Source organism: Salminus brasiliensis, chromosome 5 (assembly GCF_030463535.1).
Source record: "Salminus brasiliensis chromosome 5, fSalBra1.hap2, whole genome shotgun sequence".
Classification (NCBI taxonomy): domain Eukaryota; kingdom Metazoa; phylum Chordata; class Actinopteri; order Characiformes; family Bryconidae; genus Salminus; species Salminus brasiliensis.
Window position 1 is genome coordinate 46,188,205 of NC_132882.1, and position 20,896 is coordinate 46,209,100.

Genomic DNA, 20,896 nt, shown 5'->3' on the forward strand with positions numbered 1-20,896 from the left:
CAGGACTGTGTGTGTGTGTGTGTGTGTGTGTGTGTGTGTGTGTGTGTGTGGTGCTGACGTAGCCGTAGTGCCTCTCAGTCTAATTGCATTGTCCACAAATAGCTTAGCCGAAAAGCTCGGCAGTTGTTGATGTCATCACCCTGTGTGTGTGTGTATATATGTGTGTGTGTGTGTGTGTGTGTGTGTGTGTGTGTATATATATGTGTGTGTGTGTGTGTGTGTGTGTGAGAGTTCATTCCTGCTAGCTTGTGCTTTGTGTTGTGAGATGCTAACCTGATAAACAGGCTAATGTGAGAGCTTCTGTGGTGTTCGTTCTCCGCCACACCCTGAACACCCGTCAGCTGACGGAGGAGCAGAGGAGCGAGCCTTCAGTCCCGCTAACATCATTAAGCTCAAACTGAGAAGAGATTAGCGGTTCACACCCTCAGCGGACACCACCAGTATTGGGACACACCTCTTGGTTACTGAGTCATTGAGTCTGATGGATGAGTCTGGGTTTGGTGAGGCCGAGAGAACGTGCACTGTGCCAGCTGGAAAGTTTGGTGGAGGAGGGATGATAATTGCTATGGGGTCGTTCCTCAGGGGTTGGCCTGTAGGTCCCTCAGTTCCAGTGAAGGGAAATCCTAATGCTTCAGCAGGCCGAGACATTCCACCTTTGTGAAGCAGTTTGCGGAAAGTTCTCCTAGATGAGTGGAAGCTTAGCGATGATCTGCTTCCAGTGGTTCCTGTCTAGAGGTGGATCTACATATTAGGCGAACAGTCAGTTCTTGAAGGTGATGAAGGTGTGGAAACTGTGATGTTCTAGACAGCGACTGGGTCAGACCATCTCCAGAACATCAGGCTGCAGGTCTTGTGGGGTGTTCCCAGTATGCAGTGGTCAGCACCTACCAAAAGTGAACCAGTGATCTACAGGGTCATGGATAACCCAAATGACCTGAGGTCTTCAGAGGTCTTGTGGAGTTCATGACCTGTCAGAGCTGCTTTGGTGGAACGAAGTGGACCTAAATGATGTCTGGTGGTTTTAATGTTATGGCTGATGGGTGCATGCCCCGCCTCCCGAGCGCTGGGGGAGTTCTGGAGTCTAAAACCAGCAGAAACGCGCCACTCTCAGAGCTTACCAATGATAGCAGCCATGACAGGAAGTGGTTTTATCACATCACTGTTGTCCTCCCAGCAGCACCGGCAGGAGGAAGCGGTGAGGCATCACACACACATAAACACACACACACACACACACACCGGTCAAACACAGCCTGGCACACACAGCTGGGAAACTTAGACTGTGATACTTTGTTTATCTTTAGAACCGAGCCTCATCAGAACCTCCTCATCAATGACTGTAACTCTTTAAGAGCCCGTGATGTAGCTTGTCAGCAGTTTAGCCCTGCCCACTTAGCCTAATGCAGTTTAGCTCCACCCATTCAGCCTACAGCAGTTTAGCCCCGCCCATTCAGCCTACAGCAGTTTAGCCCCGCCCATTCAGCCTACAATGATTCTTGTAGCTCTTTAAGTCTACAAGGGAAGGCTGTACACAAGATATTGGAACATTGCTGTCAGGAGAATTTAATTGCATTCAGCCACACAAGAGTAAGAGGAGCACTGAGGTCAGATTCTGAGGTTGGATGACTAGTTCTGTCACTCCACCTCATCCCAAAAAGTACTGGATGGAGCTGCTCCACCATCACTTCTTCCACGGCTCCACAGCTCAATGCTGGGGCTGTAGTTGGTCAGTGCTTTTCTGTGGAGATTATACAGCTGTGTGGGAACACCTGTGTCAGACACCTTACAGTTGCTGAACTCAGTCAGTAGAAGGGTCGTCTGAATACTTTTGGACAAGTGTAAATCATGTGAACTGAAAAAGCATGTGTGCCTCCAGCGGCTGTCCGGTGCTGACATTAGTACTGAGATGGGAATGGTAGTAATGGGAGTTAGTGTGTGTGTGTGTGTGTGTGTGTGAGTTAGTGTGTGTGTGTGTGTGTGTGCAGGGGTGTGTGTAATCTGGAGGATTGCTCTGATTGAGCTGCTAGTTTGGTAATCGTCTTCCGTCTGATTTCACTCAGACGAGTTTCTGATTTACTGAATTACTCAAAGGCTTCAGTGTGACTCGTTCCTTTGATCAGCTGTCCCAATTAGAGGAGCTTCACTCGGGCTAAAGTGTCACACTGAGGTTTTCTGTAGCTAAACAGGTTCCAGCAGAACATGCATTTTGTCATCTTCTCAAGTTCCCATAGCAACACGGTCGACCAATATTCCCACCGAATATTTCTCCAGATTCTGGTGTCGTTTAGAAGCAGGTCAACTTCACCTCACAGTGAGAGCTAGCCAGGCTACAGTACAGCTTCCAAACATGGTGGAGGTAGTTTCACACACTGCTACAGCTCACAGTGAGAGCTAGCCAGGCTACAGTACAGCCTCCAAACATGGTGGAGGTAGTTTCACACACTGCTACAGCTCACAGTGAGAGCTAGCCAGGCTACAGTACAGCCTCCAAACATGGTGGAGGTAGTTTCACACACTGCTACAGCTCACAGTGAGAGCTAGCCAGGCTACAGTACAGCTTCCAAACATGGTGGAGGTAGTTTCATACACTGCTACAGCTCACAGTGAGAGCTAGCCAGGCTACAGTACAGCCTCCAAACATGGTGGAGGTAGTTTCACACACTGCTACAGCTCACAGTGAGAGCTGCCAGGCTACAGTACAGCCTCCAAACATGGTGGAGGTAGTTTCATACACTGCTACGGCTCACAGTGAGAGCTAGCCAGGCTACAGTACAGCCTCCAAACATGGTGGAGGTAGTTTCATACACTGCTACGGCTCACAGTGAGAGCTAGCCAGGCTACAGTACAGCCTCCAAACATGGTGGAGGTAGTTTCACACACTGCTACAGCTCACAGTGAGAGCTAGCCAGGCTACAGTACAGCCTCCAAACATGGTGGAGGTAGTTTCACACACTGCTACAGCTCACAGTGAGAGCTAGCCAGGCTACAGTACAGCCTCCAAACATGGTGGAGGTAGTTCCACACACTGCTACAGCTCACAGTGAGAGCTAGCCAGGCTACAGTACAGCCTCCAAACATGGTGGAGGTAGTTTCACACACTGCTACAGCTCACAGTGAGAGCTAGCCAGGCTACAGTACAGCCTCCAAACATGGTGGAGGTAGTTTCACACACTGCTACAGCTCACAGTGAGAGCTAGAAGGCTGGGCGCTGGTGAAGCTGAGCAGCTGGGCGGTTCCTGTTGGCAGTACTAACAGTAAACCTGCTCGTCTCAGTGGAGCCGTGCAGTGGAGAATTCCTCAGTGGGCGTCTTTCTTCTGAGCCCTTTGTGGTTCTGAGGATTAGTGTCTGGGTATTGGCTCACAGGTGTAATTCCAGGAGTGTCTCCTCAGGTTAAAGGTACCAGAGCAGGTGTGTGTGTGTGTTGAGTGTGTGTGAGCTGATGATGTTTGATGAATTTGGTTTGGGGTGTGAAAATGCTCAGATTCAGTTAAACAGGCCTGTTTACCACCCTGTTATTTCACCTCGGAATGAAGCACGCTGATCTCCGGTTCTAGATGGACTAGAGTGACTATTATTCAGCTTACAGTACTGCATACATTCACAGCCTATCTAGAACCTCCAGAAAGACTAGAGTGATGTTTAATCTGCTCACACTACTGCCTACACTCACATCTTATCTAGAACCTCAAGATCGAGTGCTGTTTATTTAGCTCACATTACCACTCACCCTCACATCTTATCTAGAGCCTCCAGAAGGACTAGATAAATGTTTCTTTTGGTAACACTGCTGCTCACACTCACAGACTATCTAGAGCCTCCAGAAGGACTAGATAAATGTTTCTTTTGGTAACACTGCTGCTCACACTCACAGACTGTCTAGAAGTGATGGTTATCCTGCTCACTCAGGTGGTGTTAATGTTATGGCTGATGGGTGTATATGGTGTTGACAGTGATGCTGAGTCTGATTTGTGAATGAGGTGTTTGCTGTGATGGGGCAGTTGGTTCTCCTGTGATGGGGCGGTTGGTTCTGCTGTGATGGGGCGGTTGGTTCTGCTGTGATGCGGCGGTTGGTTCTGGTTGGTTCTGCTGTGATGGGGCGGTTGGTTCTGCTGTGATGGGGCGGTTGGTTCTGGTTGGTTCTGCTGTGATGGGGCGGTTGGTTCTGCTGTGATGGGGCGGTTGGTTCTGGTTGGTTCTGCTGTGATGGGGCGGTTGGTTCTGGTTGGTTCTGCTGTGATGGGGCGGTTGGTTCTGCTGTGATGTGCCTTGGGTTGGGCTCGTCTTCCTTCTGCGTAAGGCGCTCTCTGCCTCCACGCCCATCTCTCCGAGCCACGCTGACTGAGTCTGGATTAGACGGCTTCGGCGTGTGGCGGCGTGTCTCAGATTGTAGTAATATCTGCACATGCCTGCACCTGTCTGCAGAACCGCTCCACACCAGGCCAGCAGTGCTTCACCATAAAACCAACAACAGAAACATAAATAAATTAAATAAAGTAAATATTAACAAATATGAAAATGGATTGAAATAAGTAGCAAGTAGAAAAAAAATAAACAAAAAAGAGTTAAGTGTAGTATTGAGTAATAAATACATAATAAGATCAAAATACAGTATCTAGAAACAAATTTAACATGTCAATAAAAATGAGATAAATAAATAAAATAGACAAAATAAATACATAAAATCTAAAAATGAAAATAAAAAAAGTAGCATTTATAACAAACCTTCAGATCTAACCTTCATAACTAACCTTTATAACGAACCTTCATAACTAACCTTTATAACTAACCTTTATAACGAACCTTCATAACTAACCTTCATAACTAACCTTTATAACGAACCTTCATAACTAACCTTTATAACTAACCTTTATAACGAACCTTCATAACTAACCTTTATAACTAACCTTTATAACGAACCTTCATAACTAACCTTTATAACTAACCTTTATAACTAACCTTTATTACAAACCTTCATAACGAACCTTCATAACTAACCTTCATAACGAACCTTCATAACGAACCTTTATGACGAACCTTCATAACTACCCTTTATAACTAACCTTTATAACGAACATTTATAACTAACCTTCATAACGAACCTTCATAACGAACCTTTATGACGAACCTTCATAACTACCCTTTATAGCGTTAAGCACTTGTTGTCTTCGCTGGGCTTCTCGGGCCACTGAAGCCGCTGAAGCTGCTCGGTACTTTTGGTCAGATGGTTATTTTTACGCAGGAGGGAAATCCAGCTGCTGTTCAGGGGCTGTTAGAGCCCCCTCTGAGGGACCAGTCCAGGCCTGCTGCTGGAGTGCCAGGACTTTCCACAGCTCCCCTGGGACTCCTACTCTGCTATTTTTAGCTCACTTCGCCTCATTTAACTGTCTTTGGTCTTTGTCTTGTGAAGGAAGCCTAAACTGCAGTGCAGTAGAGCTGCGGGACACGGCCAGCCTATCAGCCCTGCAGTCGGGCCTGACCCCAGGGGGCATACGGTCAAGCTCAGGGTCTCTAGTTTACCCCTTCTAACGAATCCATTCAGCTACATTAAGTTGCTGACACAGGCGTGCAAATGCACACACAGCTTGTCTAGTCCCTGTAGAGAAGAAGTACTGCCAATAGAATAGGACCATCTCTCTGGAGCAGATCAGCATCATGACCCTATTGGCTCCATGCTGCCTAATGCCAGGCGTGGACTAGAGGGGTATAAAGACCCCCAGCATTGAGGAGCTGTGGAGCAGTGGAAGAGCTGTGTTCTCTGGAATGATGGTGGAGGAGCTCCATCCAGTACTTTTGATTAGGATGAGTTGGGGATGATGATGATGAGTTGGGGATGATGAGGTGGGGTGATGATCAATCAGGGTAAAAGCAGGATAAACTCTTTAATACCCTTGATTTCAGAAGAAGCAATAAATGAGCAGGTGTCCACATACTTTTGTCCATATACAAGCAAAGCAAAGCAGCATATTAGCAAGCTTAACATCATGCTAAGCATTAATGTAAATATTTATATTTATATATATAGAGTGTGTGTGTGTGTGTACAGTGTTCGCTAACCCCTGCAGTGCTGGAGGCGGGTGAAGCTGTTGGAGTTGGTTGGGAACCATTACGGTCCAGAACAGCAGAGCTGTGCAGCGGAGGATGCGGCGGAGGAAGCTGCTGTAATTAGCTCTGGTAATTAGCGCTGTGACGGATAATCGGGTTAATGAGACAGAAGCTCCCTGTGTGGAGAAACGGAGCGAGCAGGACAGCTCCTCGCTTAAAGAGACCGGCCAGCTGGAGCTCACAGCCCGATTCTCCGGAACTGACCTCAGCTTCTTTAGTGTACAGCAGGAGATGCTAGGCTAACATGCTAACAAACACTGGACTCATTAGCTGGTAGATGGATGTAGTTTAGGAGACGGTGGGACTTGCTTTAGTCTAGAACCCCAAACAGAACCTTCTCCACAGAGCTGAGGAACGCTGGAGGAACCCGGAACCCCTTTGACCTCAGTGCAATGTGTGGTATCACTCCGCCCACTGCGCTCCTCCAGTCTGAGAGTGGAGCAGCTCTACAGAGCAGGACGTGATGAGGAGGATGTAGATCCGGTTCTAGATCAGATGTTGTACTGTTGTACTAGTCCTACACTCTATAGGGTTCTGTGTGGTACTGAAAGAGGGTTCTTTGATGCTGTATAGAACCATATTCAAGCTTTTCCACCAACGTGAAGAACTTTCTGTCTAAGCAAGGAACCATTTCGCTTCTCTGAAGAACCCTTAGAGAACCCGTTTGAAGAGTAAATTAGGCGTATTAAGGCAGTTTAAATTGGTGACAGTCCGAGTCCAGTGTTTGTTAGAATGTTAGCCTAGCATCTCCTGCTGTAAACCGAAGAAGCTCAGGTCAGACACCGAACACGGCTCAGCTGATTGGCCGAACCTGGGCCCCGAGATCAACCGTGATCTTTAACTGAACACCAGCGGGACGTGATGCAGTCTTTACTTTACCGTCTGGCTCTCTCTCTCACACACACACACACACACTCACACTCAGACTCGGGGGAGTGTGTGATGAGCCGTGCTCCTGTGTGTGTATTTGCTTGTAATGAGGTTGTGAATGACCGATAGGAGCCTGAGGTCAGTGTTTCGCTCACGGGGTGCTGGAGCCACGAAGCTGCTGAAACACTCTTTGTTTCCGTTCAGCTGCTGCCGAGGCCGGAGCCAGCCTGAATCTCAAACACACACACACACACACACACACACACACACACACACTGTCAGGCACCATTTACATTCCGCTTGAGTTTGCACAGGACCTGATTTAGCGGCGTAAATCTGTGGATGAGACAGATTCAGGTTATGATTCTTCAGGAAAGGATTCAGTGATCACTGAATCGATTCTGCTAATTTGATTCAATTCCGAGTTATTAAATCTATTCAGATGTTTATGAAATACAGTATATACCGTTTATAAGTGCATAAACCCGTATATTTACACATTTACTGTGTATTACTACTGACCCTAACACTCCAGAACTGAGCCGGTTCTGAAGCTGGCTGTAGGTGCTGTACTCGTGCTGATGTGGAGATAGGTGGAGGGTGGAGGCCAGTGTCTGTGCAGGCCTCCTGTGCTGCTAGCAGGTGTGGGTGTGAGAGCGTGGAGCTAGGTTGGAAGGTACCGGGTTTTCTGGTGCGTTTCACTTCTGATATCTGAATAGGACATTTTCATTTCCTGCCGTGTTCTGTTGAATTTGACCCGCCACGCCGAGGCGGCTGCTGCCGCTCTGCATTACACATTTAGGGAAGTGGGCTTTTACCACCACCGCTACAGTGTCAGCAGGTGGCCTCAATACACCTTCACCTTCACCTTTTGGCCCCACCCATTCACCCTACCACAGTGTAGCCCCGCCCATCCATGTGTGTGAGTGAGTGAGTGTGTGTGAGTGAGTGTGTGAGTGTGTGTGAGTGAGTGTGTGAGTGTGTGTGTGAGTGTGTGTGTGTGAGTGAGTGAGTGTGTGTGTGTGAGTGAGTGAGTGTGTGTGTGTGTGCAGGGATTAGGCTGGCTGGGTATGCTTTGTGCTCACTTTGTTAAAATGGAAAATTCATTAAGGTTGATTTTATCACCGGCACACGGGGCTAAAGCCTGCGTTCAGTCACTTAACGGATCGATCCACACAGACCCAGTTCTGACCGACAGCCGGACAGCTGTTCTCACGGGTGCTAACTTTAGCACTCTGCGTGACGCTAGACCAGGGGGAGGAGCTAGACTGAGCATCCCCATTCACACCACACTTACACCTTTCACTGAATCTACAATGCCCGGACCCCTAACCCACCCTAACCCTCTGCCTATTGGCTGCATTAGCAGTCGGACCTGATATGGACTCAGAAGTGAGCTCTGGCTCGGTTGTGTTTGGACGCAGACTCATCATGGACTCATTAGTATTTGGACTCTGGTCCTGGTGTTGTGAGGTGGTCGTATCCATGGTTTTGTAGCTTGGTCAGGAGCAGCTGGGACCAGCCTCGTCTTTCAGCCTCTGACCCGTCCAGCTCCTCCGTCTTTAAGGACGGATCAGTGGTTTAAATGTGCTCTGAGGAATCGAGGAGAGGTGTGGTGTCTACCAGAGCGAGCATAGACTTGTGCTGTGAGAAAGTGTTAACCCCCCCTCTGAATTCCTGAGCAACACTGAATGACTGAAGCAGGTTTACCCAAACTCAATAATGCTAAAAGAGACCCAGAGGGAACAACACAAGAAAATTGATTGATTAAGAAAAAAAAAAAAACCTCACTCAACCCCAACCCCAGTGTGAAAAAGTGATGGCCCCTTCCTTGCACAGCTGCACCACTCAGGAATCCCCCCCACGACACATTGTATTAACAAAATAACCCCCAAATCATCCATCAACAAAACCCAACCATCAGCAAGATCAGTCATTTAAGGGTGGGTGTGTCTACAGTGTAAAACACACCCCCGCACCTCCCACTTCACTCTGATAGGCTGCACCCAGCTGTGGTTTCCACGATAGACGGTAAAGGACATGCAGTCACGCCTCCACTCAGATTCAAATGTCGGTTTTTCGATGTACGGGAAATGGCTACGGCCTTCGATTCTGGTGTCGCGCATAATCGGCCGTGTTCCTTGACTGCAAGACACGCGAGCCCCTGGACGCCCACCAGTGACACGACAACAGTGGCAGAAAAGGAAGCAGTGATGAGGGGAGGAAATGTGCTTCGCTTTAAGTGACTTGGCATTTCCTGGTTGTTTGACAGAAGCAGAAAGTGAGAGAGAGAGAGAGAAAGCAAAACACAGAGAGCGAGAGAGAGAGAGAGAGAGAGTTACAGGCCGTTAGCATGAGCACGACTGGACGAGAGGCTGGATCGTAAATGGTTCTGAGAGCTCCAGCTGTGGACGGTCGGTTCTGTTGCCCTGGACGAGTGAACGAGTGGGAGAAGCCGCCCCCACATTATCTCACCTGCCATGAGACATGGACTGGCCCCCAACTGATCGCCAACTGGTAATGTCGTCCTATTGCTTTAGTTTGTTTTGGAGAGGAGGGAGGGGGGGGTCGTCTAATTAACCTCCATGGACCTTCTCAGAGGTCTGCACCCTCATTTCTTTCTGGACATGGTTACTGGACATGGGCTTAGGTTGGGAGCATCTGAAGTTCAAGCAGCCAAAAGCAACTGTTGACCCCCTTGGTTTATTACACACTTCTATGTGGGAGTGGGCTCTAAGGCATGGTGTAGGAATCTCAACACGCCTCTACATCACAATTCTGAAGTAGTCAGGCCTGCTGGTAGTGCCAGATCTCCAGAACTGTCTCCAAAAACTCAACAGAAATGAATGCAGGAGTGAAAAGTCTAAAAGTCTGTTGTGCTCTTTGCAGTGAAACGTGAAGCTCCTCAACCTGCTTCAAGTGCTGGAGATGTATATTTATCACAACAGTGTCTCATCATATCACCCACTTCTGCTTCTATACCAGAGGCATAGGTCAGCTGGTTTGCATGGTGGTAGAGGTAGTTTCTGAACAGTAAGCTGGTAGGATGGTCAGAACTTTAAGGGTTTAATGGGTTTTAAATGTGAAGGTCTTCTCGTTGTTGTTGTTGTTGTCGTGTTCAGCCGTGTTGTTTTGCTAGTTGTGCAGCGGGTAAGTCAGCCCTGTGACTGTTCTGTGGTGATGGCTCAACTTCCTCTGCAGACGCCTCGGCTGATCTGGGCTGTATCGTGTCTTCTGAGCGCAGCATCACTGCTGTTTTTCCAGCGCGCTCAGCTTCTGAGAGATCGTCACATGCTGCTGAAGGTTCTTCATTCGGCCGTTGGGTTTCTCGCTCTATGACTCAACGCAAAGCGTAGGCCTCTGCCGTCTCGCTGTCTAGAGAGTCCAACAAACACCCTCGGCTCCTTGAAGTTTCACAAAAAGCGGCGTCGGTGCGTTCAGCTCTGCTTTGTGTGAGTGAATTGTGGTTCTGATTCTATCGCCGGTTCTATCAGGAGATGGGATCTAACTCTCAGATCGTCCTCAGATAACATTTTTGGGTACGACAAACAAACAAGAAGATGTTATCTTCGGCCTTATCTCCGAGCCAGCGTCATAGGGTGAAGCTGAGGAGTTGCGGCGTCCGATCTAGTCCAGATATGTGAGCTTCACAGCGTAACATCACCTTCACAGACTGACGAGGCGTCTGTGCCGGACACTGCGCGACCATGCTAGAGGCGTATACGCCAGTCACCCAGACAGCTGGCGTGAAGAGCACTGATGATCTGGGTCCAGTGGCTCCTGTCATCGGGCAGCAGGTGAACACTGACAGTTCTTGAAGGTGATGAAGACGAGACAAGACCTGCTTGCTGATGTTCTGGAGATGTTCTGACCCAGTCATTGTCTAGAACAATATGGTCAGAGTGTCTCAGGTTCTTACGCTTGTCCATTTTTCCTGCTTCAGCACCTTCATCACCTTCATGTGGAGCCCTTACCTTGACAGGTGATCTGCTTGAGCTAATGGGTTCCTGTGAAGAACAGGACTGCTTCATTTGGGCTCAGTTATGGGAGGCTGTAGAGGTCTGGTCTGGTGTTCGTAGCTGGTGTAAGAACATTCTTTGAGAGCATCTCCATCTCAGCTTCTTCTTCTGCCCTCTGTCCATCACCCACTCCAGACGTCCTCCTCTCAGGGTTGTTTTTTTAGCAGAACGAGCTTCAGGATTATGTAAGCGCGTGATGGCGATGTCGAAACGGGGGCTGATGTGAACATTTCATCCCGAACTGTTTTGCCAGACTCTCAGACTGACATGGTTTTCTGCAAACCGCCTGTCTTGCAATATCCTCTGTGTGACATCACACAGGAGCACCTACTGCAACTTCCTGTTGCGCTGACAGCGGCCCGAGCGTGCTCTGATTGTGGAGATACGAGTAGTACACTGTGAAACACACACACACTCACACACACACACACACACTGCGGTCTCAGTCCCCTACCACTAGGACTCTTAAGATAAGGACTAAAGCATGCTGCAGTGCTACACCCATCTGTAACATGGGTGGAACATGGGCGAGGTGGAGTTGCTGTTACTGGGACCCAGTACCAAACTCACAGGGGTCCCATCTAGGCCCCATGTGCAGTGTAAAACCCAGATGGGGCCCATGCTTAACCTATCCTGGTGGGCCAACTTGAAACCCATGGACAGACCTTTCTGGTTCCCAGCTGGGCTCACCATTCGGACCCCTGAAGAGCATTGCATTACTGTCCTCGCTCTCAACTGGGGATCAAACCAACAACCTCCTGGTGACAGAACCAACACTTAGAACCACTATTTAGAAAAATAGTTTTGTTCATTTTTGAGCAAACCAGGAATATAAACTAGAACCTGTTGGAACCTGTTTTGGTTCTGTTTAGAACAATGTTTAAAGAATCTATATTAAAGAACCCTGAACTGCTAACTCAGGGTCTTATAACAGTTACAGACCTCTCTTTGGTTCTGTAGAGTACTGAAAAGGGGTTCTTTGACTGTAACGATAGCAGAACCCTTTTGGGTGCTGTACAGAACCTTTTTAATACAGATTGAAGAAGAACCCGCTTTTTAAGGGTGCACCTTAGACATATTGATGAAACACATGCGGCACATACGTTTTCCATCATACACAAGAACCACACAAGAACCCAGCGAAGAAGGCTTTAGGGTCTCAAGGGTCTGTCTGAGGTAAAGGACTGAGGAACCCTTGACTTCATTCATTTGCAGAACTTGTTTGCTGGATCATGTGACCAACCGCTTTGTCAGGTTTGGTGATTGGTCAGGATGCTGGAAAGGGTACTGTCAGAACTGCAGAGACGGACGGCAGGTTAACCATTAACAGGCAGTACACGGAGCAGCCCTGCTCTCCACTCGCCCCAGGATGGAGATGTTTACGCTGAGCTGCTGTGTGTTTCTAACCATCAGCACATCCTGTTGTAATCCTGTTGACCCACACTGTCTCTCTCTCTCTCTCTCTCTCTCTCTCTCTCTCTCTCTCTCTCTGTTCCTCGCTTTGCCCTGCAGAAAGATGTGGGCTACCTGCAGCAGTGGCTGGAGGCGTTTGTGGCGACCTTCGAAAAAATCATCGACGTGCAATCCCTGGAGCCGCGCCGGTGAGTCACTTTATCACAGGTTCATTCAAATCAGGGAGCGAAGAGTCTCTATGACAACACAACGCCGTAGATGATTAGCGATGCTGTGATGAAACGTGCAGACGCTTTGATCTACAGGGACAGTCCCGCTGTTCACCAGTGGACTTCCTACAAGTCCGGGTCAGGCTTCGGGCTTCTTGGGCGTCCAGGTTGTCGTCTGAGTCAGGTCTAGCCTCTCTGAGGCTCGAGTCCAAACCAGGAGTCTGAGTCGAGGCTCTGGGGTTGCCAGGTTTAATCTAGTTGAGTTTGAAGCGAGAGTCTGAGTCAGGTCTCTGAATCTGAATCAAACATTGAATCTATGTGAGTGATTCTGAATGAAGCCAGGTCTCGAGTCTCTGAGTCCAAAACGAGCCTTGATTGCCTGGGGTATGAGTCTGAGTCAGATCTTAATTTTCTGATGGCGAGTCTGAATCCTGTCTGAGCTTTGAGTTCAGGTCAGGTGCCGAGTCCCTGAGACACGAGGCCAAGATGAGTCTGAAAACCCTGAGATGTGAACCCAAGTCTGAGGTACAGTTTGGAGTCGTGTCTCGAGGTGCTTAGTTGAGTCTGATGTCTCTGAGGTGCGGGTCTTAATTGAGTCTGATGTCTCTGAGATGCAAGTCTTACTTGAGTTATGTCTCTGAGGTGAGTCTTAGTTGAGTCTTAGATCTCTGAGGTGTGAGTCTTAGTTGAGTTATCTCTCTGAGGTGAGTCTAAGTTGAGTTATGTCTCTGAGGTGAGTCTTAGTTAAGTCTTATGTCTCTGAGGTGCGAGTCTTAGTTGAGTCTTGAGTCTCTGAGGTGCGAGTCTTAGTTGAGTCTTGAGTCTCTGAGGTGCGAGTCTTAGTTGGCTTTTATGTCTCTGAGGTGCGAGTCTTAGTTGAGTCTTGAGTCTCTGAGATGCAAGTCTTAGTTGAGTCTTGAGTCTCTGAGGTGCGAGTCACTATCGAGTGTCTGAGATGCAAGTCTTGAGTCTTGAGAGACTCGACTTCAACTCCAACCCCAGAGATGTGCAAGTCCAAGTCTTTGAAGTGAAGAGTCTGAATCATATATGGAGTCTCTTGTGTTGGAAGTATAAGTCAGATCTCTGGTCTCTGGTCCCAGTTGAGAGTTTTTTGAGATGTTAGTCCGAGTTATCGAGTCTGAGTCATGTTTCCTATGATTAGACGTGTGGCGAATGCTGCAGATTTGCAGACTTGTCTGTTTAACGATGCCGTCATTCCTGAGAGCAGTGAGGTCCGTGCTTAGCCCATGATTTCCAACTGTAGTAGGATCACCAGTGGGGAGAGCTCAGACTCAGCGCTGACCTTTGAGTGTGAAGGAAGCTCGCAGTGTTGTTACCCACACCATAACACCCCTACAGCATCTCTCGGCTAAATCATAGCACAGTGCTGCTGCACTTCCTCATGGTTGTTAGCACTTCACACTGCAGCCACACGTCTAACCCGTTTAACCCTAGAAGCCGACAGAAACACACATAACCACAGTTAGCGTTATTTTGCCTTCGTAGAAAGCTGAGTGTTTAGCTATCTAACGCTAGCTGTCTGACTGTGTAGCCTGGAATCTTGCTACCAGTCAGACTAACTAGCTATATAATGGGGTCATGATGTTGATCTGCTCCAGGGAGTCCTATTCTATTGGCAGTACTTCTTCTCTACAGGGACTAGACAAGCTGTGTGTGCATTTGCACATCTGTGTCAGTAATGGGTGCAGCATAAAGCAGCTGAATGTATTCATTAGAAGGGGTGTCCACAAATATTTGGACATATAGTTTATCAGTATATCTTTCTGTCTGTGGTTCCACACATGCTCCCGGATGTCTGATCTAGCTACTCTCTCTCTGCAGTCTGGAGGAGCACAGCGCGGAGGTTCCCCTGCTGCCTCGGGATGTGTTGGTGTTCCTCAGCACTCAGCTCTGGCACAGTGTTCTCCATCTCTCCGGACAGAACCAGAGCAACACAGCGCCGCACCCGCTCCTGCTCATCAAGTTCTTCATCATTATATGCAGGCAAGGGCTCTAATAACACCCTCTACCTGTAGGTATTGTGATATACACTGAGGAGGCGAGGCTACAGTCTTTCATTAGGTTTGAATTGGATCTGACTAAAAAACAGTAGCTATGGAAGAATACATTAGTGGGCGGAGCTTGGAGATGGGGGTTAAAGATCAGTTATTATGTTATATATATTTTTTTTTTAGAATGGTCCATCCCTACTCTGACATAATGCCGCCTCCAGTTGTTCTGTCCTCACCTACCTGGGCTTTGTTTAGGACTGGTTGATCCAGCAGGGTGACCGTGTGGGTGGGTTCAGGGTTTGCTGTGTGAACTGACTGTGAATGAACTTGCAGGAACTTGGAGAACATCGACGCTGAGAAAACCCCTGGCTTTGTCCTGGAGACCATCAAGTTGTTAAACTTCTGTCTGAATCAGGTAAAGACCTTGGTGCTTCCTTAGTCTTATGCAGGAGCTACAGCTATAGAGCAACAGTTATAGACCTACAGTTATATAGCTACAGTTATAGACCTACAGTTATATAGCTACAGTTATAGAGCTACAGTTATAGAGCAACAGTTATAGACCTACAGTTATAGACCTACAGTTATATAGCTACAGTAATAGAGCGACAGTAATAGAGCGAGAGTTATAGAGCTACAGTTATAGAGTGACAGTTATAGAGCGACAGTAATAGAGCTTCAGTTATATAGCTACAGTAATAGAGCTTCAGTTATAAAGCGACAGTTATAGAGCCACAGTTATAGAGCGACAGTTATATAGCTACAGTAATAGAGCGACAGTAATAGAGCGACAGTTATAGAGTGACAGTAATAGAGCTTCAGTTATATAGCTACAGTAATAGAGCGACAGTTATAGAGCGACAGTAATAGAGCTTCAGTTATATAGCTACAGTAATAGAGCTTCAGTTATATAGCTACAGTAATAGAGCTTCAGTTATAAAGCTACAGTAATAGAGCTTCAGTTATAAAGCGACAGTTATAGAGCCACAGTTATAGAGCCACAGTTATATAGCTACAGTAATAGAGCGACAGTAATAGAGCGACAGTTATAGAGTGACAGTTATAGAGCTACAGTAATAGAGCGACAGTAATAGAGCGACAGTTATAGAGCGACAGTTATAGAGCTACAGTTATAGAGTGACAGTAATAGAGCGACAGTTATAGAGCTTGAGTTATAAAGCGACAGTTATAGAGCCACAGTAATAGAGCTACAGTTATAGAGCCACAGTAATAGAGCTACAGTTATAGAGCGACAGTAATAGAGCTACAGTAATAGAGCTACAGTAATAGAGCAACAGTTATAGAGCTACAGTTATAGAGCGACAGTTATAGAGCTTGAGTTATAAAGCGACAGTTATAGAGCCACAGTAATAGAGCCACAGTAATAGAGCCACAGTAATAGAGCTACAGTTATAGAGCTACAGTTATAGAGCGACAGTAATAGAGCCACAGTAATAGAGCCACAGTAATAGAGCTACAGTTATAGAGCTACAGTTATAGAGCTACAGTTATAGAGCGACAGTAATAGAGCCACAGTAATAGAGCCACAGTTATAGAGCGACAGTAATAGAGCCACAGTAATAGAGCTACAGTAATAGAGCCACAGTAATAGAGCTACAGTAATAGAGCCACAGTAATAGAGCGACAGTAATAGAGCCACAGTAATAGAGCCACAGTTATAGAGCGACAGTAATAGAGCTACAGTAATAGAGCCACAGTAATAGAGCCACAGTTATAGAGCGACAGTAATAGAGCCACAGTAATAGAGCTACAGTAATAGAGCCACAGTAATAGAGCCACAGTTATAGAGCGACAGTAATAGAGCCACAGTAATAGAGCTACAGTAATAGAGCTACAGTTATAGAGCCACAGTAATAGAGCTACAGTAATAGAGCCACAGTAATAGAGCCACAGTAATAGAGCTACAGTTAGCACAATGCCAATTCCACTACTTATTAAAGGCTGATTCTATATGGAACCATTGCCTTTACTGAAGAACCCTTTTTAAGAATGTTTTGTTTGCAGCTTCACCATTTCATTCAGAAAACTGGTGGAAGTGTGTGTGTTAGAAGGGGCTTAGTCTGTGTGTGTGTGTGTGTGTTTGTGTGTGTGGGTGTGTGTTGCAGTTAAAGAAGCAGCCGGAGGAGCAGAGCTCTCTGCAGTGTGTGATCCAGCATGGTCTGCTGCTGTGTGAGAATCTGTTTGACCCCTATCAGACGTGGAGGCGACGGCAGGCAGGGTGAGTGTGTGTGTGTGTGTGGGTGTGTGTGTGTGAGAGGGGTGGGGTGCTAACCCACAGCAGGAATGTGTGGGAGAAGAGGCACTCACTGCTGATAACACACACACTCCCCATTCCTTAGCTCTCAGTGCTGTAAACCAGCCACAGCTAATAACATTATAGAGCATTATAGAGCGCCCCCTACGCTTCCTGTAGTGTGTTACAGTCTGTCAGAATGAGTGTGTGGATCATATGAGCATTATAGAGCGCCCCCTACGCTTCCTGTAGTGTATTACAGTCTGTCAGAGTGAGCGTGTGGATCATATGATCATTATAGAGCATTATAGAGCGCCCCCTACGCTTCCTGTAGTGTAATACAGTCTGTCAGAGTGAGCGTGTGGATCATATGATCATTATAGAGCATTATAGAGCGCCCCCTACGTTTCCTGTAGTGTATTACAGTCTGTCAGAATGAGCGTGTGGATCATATGATCATTATAGAGCGCCCCCTACGCTTCCTGTAGTGTATTACAGTCTGTCTGAATGAGCGTGTGGATCATATGATCATTATAGAGCATTATAGAGCGCCCCCTACGCTTCCTGTAGTGTAGTACAGTCTGTCAGAATGAGCGTGTGGATCATATGAACATTATAGAGCATTATAGAGCGCCCCCTACGTTTCCTGTAGTGTATTACAGTCTGTCAGAATGAGCGTGTGGATCATATGAACATTATAGAGCATTATAGAGCGCCCCCTACGCTTCCTGTAGTGTATTACAGTCTGTCAGAATGAGCGTGTGGATCATATGATCATTATAGAGCATTATAGAGCGCCCCCTACGCTTCCTGTAGTGTATTACAGCCTGTCAGAATGAGCGTGTGGATCATATGAACATTATAGAGCATTATAGAGCGCCCCCTACGCTTCCTGTAGTGTATTACAGTCTGTCAGAATGAGCGTGTGGATCATATGATCATTATAGAGCATTATAGAGCGCCCCCTACGCTTCCTGTAGTGTATTACAGCCTGTCAGAATGAGCGTGTGGATCATATGAACATTATAGAGCATTGTAGAGCGCCCCCTATGCTTCCTGTAGTGTATTACAGTCTGTCAGAATGAGCGTGTGGATCATATGATCATTATAGAGCATTATATGCTCATTCTCCAATTGGAATCCCCCCTTGCAATTGTCTGGGAGACCACTGCCACCCCCTAGCAATCCCAGAGTTCCTACCTTAAGAACTGTGATTTCTCTCTGTTGACTCACTGTTGGGGCTTTTTAATGTGAGGCTAATTGTGTTGATGATGTGACCCTGACTGTATGTATGTGTATGTGTGTGTATGTGTGTGTCCCAGTGAGGAGGTCAGCATGCTGGAGAGAAGCAAGTATAAGTTCTCCCCTCTCACCATGCCGGAGGAGCTGCCTGCGTTCTTTCACGGTACGCCTTTAACCCCTAACCTCACACACTCACAGCCTTCTGTTATGACATCACAGTTTATTAATAGACCCGAGGCCCGTCCCATCCCGTTCCGTCCTCGTCCCGTCCGGTTCTCCTGTAATTACACGCTGCAAAACAGACACACCTGAAATCTAGCAGCAGCCCCCCCCCTCTCTCTGAGGTGTGTGATTAGTGTGGTGCTGGTGATCTCTCTGGGCTGAAGGCTTGTTTGAACTCATCCCCCTTTAGGGGAACACTCTTCGTCCGGACCTGCAGTCCTGCGCTGCTCACGGTTAGAGAGGTAGTTTGGCCCAAAAATGTAATTGACTCTATTTTTGTCTCGGTGTTCAGACGTCCAGCTGCTGCTGCTGTGTTCAGCTCTGCTGCTTCAGTCCGTGGTCGTCACATATATACATACACTGAATTTACAGGATACAGGAGACCTAACTGTCATTCACATCACATGTGGAACAAAATAGTGATCTCAAGGTCCCAGTTACACCCAAAGAGCAATTATTAAATAAATAAAAAACTCAGATATGATCAAATATAAAAATGGAATAAATATAAATAGAAAATAGAAAAGTAGAGAAATGAACAAAGCTACTGACCGAACACTTCATTCTATTGGGTACAGGGTAAAATTAGCATCGCTTAACAATGGAAATGAGTGAGTGAGTCTGGACGGAATGAGGGCGGAGCATAATGCAGGCATAAAAGGGTGGGTGGGGTTCATTTGTGTGTGTTTGTTTAATGGGCTGGCTGAGTAGGAGGCGGGCCTAAATGCATGCTAAGTGGGAGGGGTTTCTGTGGGTGCGAGGCTGAATCACTGGAGTTTGTTTGAGTGTGGGCGGGGCTGATTACACGGGCGGGGCAGAAAGCTGATCGATTATTGATTGGAATAATCGATCCGCATGTCGTGGTCGTGTAGCTTTGGCTCTGCCGTGACTCTCGAACGGGCTCTCTGATGAGTCCCGCTGTCTCACTGAGAGCGTAGAGCCTCTCTCACACCCCGGCCTGCCTGTTCACCCCCCTCCTGAACACACAAAGGAAGTGTGGTGAAACACTCATCACAGCGTCACGGGCTGAGAACACACACGTCCTCATACACGTACAGGAACATCTTTACACACCGAAGAGCCTGTTTGTTTGGTCTGGTGTGTGTGTGTGTGTGTGTGTGTGTGTGTGTGTGTGTGTGTGTGTGTAGCGCCTTTCTCAAGCCAGTGTCACTTGGTAGGGTACAGGTTTGCATGCGGCCGCCCTGCAGCAGTTCAGGCTCATAAACTCACATGAACTCTGTACACACACAGCCTTATGTTGTATCTGAGTGTGTGTGTGTGTGTGTGTAGACTGTCTGCAGGAGAGTGAGCTGATCCCAGAGCCGCTGCTGCTGAGGCTGCTGCATCTACAGGGCGCCGTCATCAGCGGCTGCAAGGTAACCCCCCTCCCCCACAATGCACTTCTGTTAGCTCAGCCACACTACCCCTTTAGTGCTTCAGTGCTCTTTATTAAAGCAGCTTTATCAGGCTTCAACAGGCCAAAAAATATAAAATACAAACACTGTAAAGGTTTTATCACTTTAAAAAGGTTTATGTAGATTTTAATAGAAAAAAATTCTAGATATTAATTTTAGTAGAATTTTATTCTGAATACTAATGTTAGTAGAACTTAGAAAATTATTTAAATTATCAGATTTATTTTGATCATTTTAATTTGAGTGGAGCTTCATACTGGGTGTTTGTTTTATTGGAACTTTGGGATATTGATTTTATTAGTTATTAATGAGATATATTCTTTTAAAATTGGTTTTATTTCATAGTAAACTTATAATAATGTGCGTGTGTGTGTGTGTGTGTGTGTATCAGAAGAACGGCCTTCTCTCCATCACCCCCCATGCCGTGGAGGACCTGATGTGTGTCCTGCGCTCCTGGTGCCTCCACCCCTCCCTGCAGGCCCCCCGGGATCCCCTGGTGCTGCGGCTGGCGCTGCGCTGCCTCACAGCGATGATCCACCTGCTGCACGGGAGCAGCCCCGCGGAGAGGCAGCTGGAGCTCCGCAGCGTCCTGAACAGCTACTTCCAGCTGCTGAACTGGACCAGACCGCCGGACAGTGGGCAGGGGGACGGGTCAGCCTGGGAGGACAGCATCATCCTCCTGCAGACACACATGCTTAGTAAGAGACGTCCTGTACTGTTCTGTACATTATCTGTCCAAAAGTATGCAGACAGTACCCCTCCTGACATCCTAAAGGGGTTTTGGCTGGGAGTTTTTTAACCCCCTTTACTGCAGTACCAGCCTCTACAGTACATGCTGGAACATTGCTGTGAGGAGGATTTGATTGCATCCAACCTCACAAGAGCGTCTGTGCACGATTGCAAAAGTTTGTGGACACCCCTTCCAGTGAATGCATTCAGCTACTTTAAGCTGCACCCATTGCTGACATAACTGTGCAAATGCACACACAGCTTGTCTAGTCCCTGTAGAGAAGAAGAACTGCCAATAGAATAGGACTCTCTGGAGCACATCAACATCATGACCCTATTGGCTCCATGCTGCCTAATGCCAGGCGTGGACTAGTGGGGTATAAAGCCCATGCGGAGCATCTGAACTGT

At 47.3% G+C, this 20,896-nt stretch overlaps 1 protein-coding gene across 1 annotated transcript in view; it reads left to right on the forward strand.

Moving 5' to 3' along the window:
- Nucleotides 1-20,896, forward strand: part of nbeal2 (neurobeachin-like 2) — a 46,557-nt gene that overhangs the window by 3,243 nt on the left and 22,418 nt on the right. The window contains exons 2-8 of the mRNA XM_072680740.1: nucleotides 12,505-12,593; nucleotides 14,457-14,618; nucleotides 14,960-15,041; nucleotides 16,753-16,865; nucleotides 18,203-18,285; nucleotides 19,635-19,720; nucleotides 20,151-20,457. Coding sequence (XP_072536841.1) covers nucleotides 12,505-12,593; nucleotides 14,457-14,618; nucleotides 14,960-15,041; nucleotides 16,753-16,865; nucleotides 18,203-18,285; nucleotides 19,635-19,720; nucleotides 20,151-20,457 — 922 coding nt within the window. The remainder of the gene's footprint in view (nucleotides 1-12,504; nucleotides 12,594-14,456; nucleotides 14,619-14,959; nucleotides 15,042-16,752; nucleotides 16,866-18,202; nucleotides 18,286-19,634; nucleotides 19,721-20,150; nucleotides 20,458-20,896) is intronic.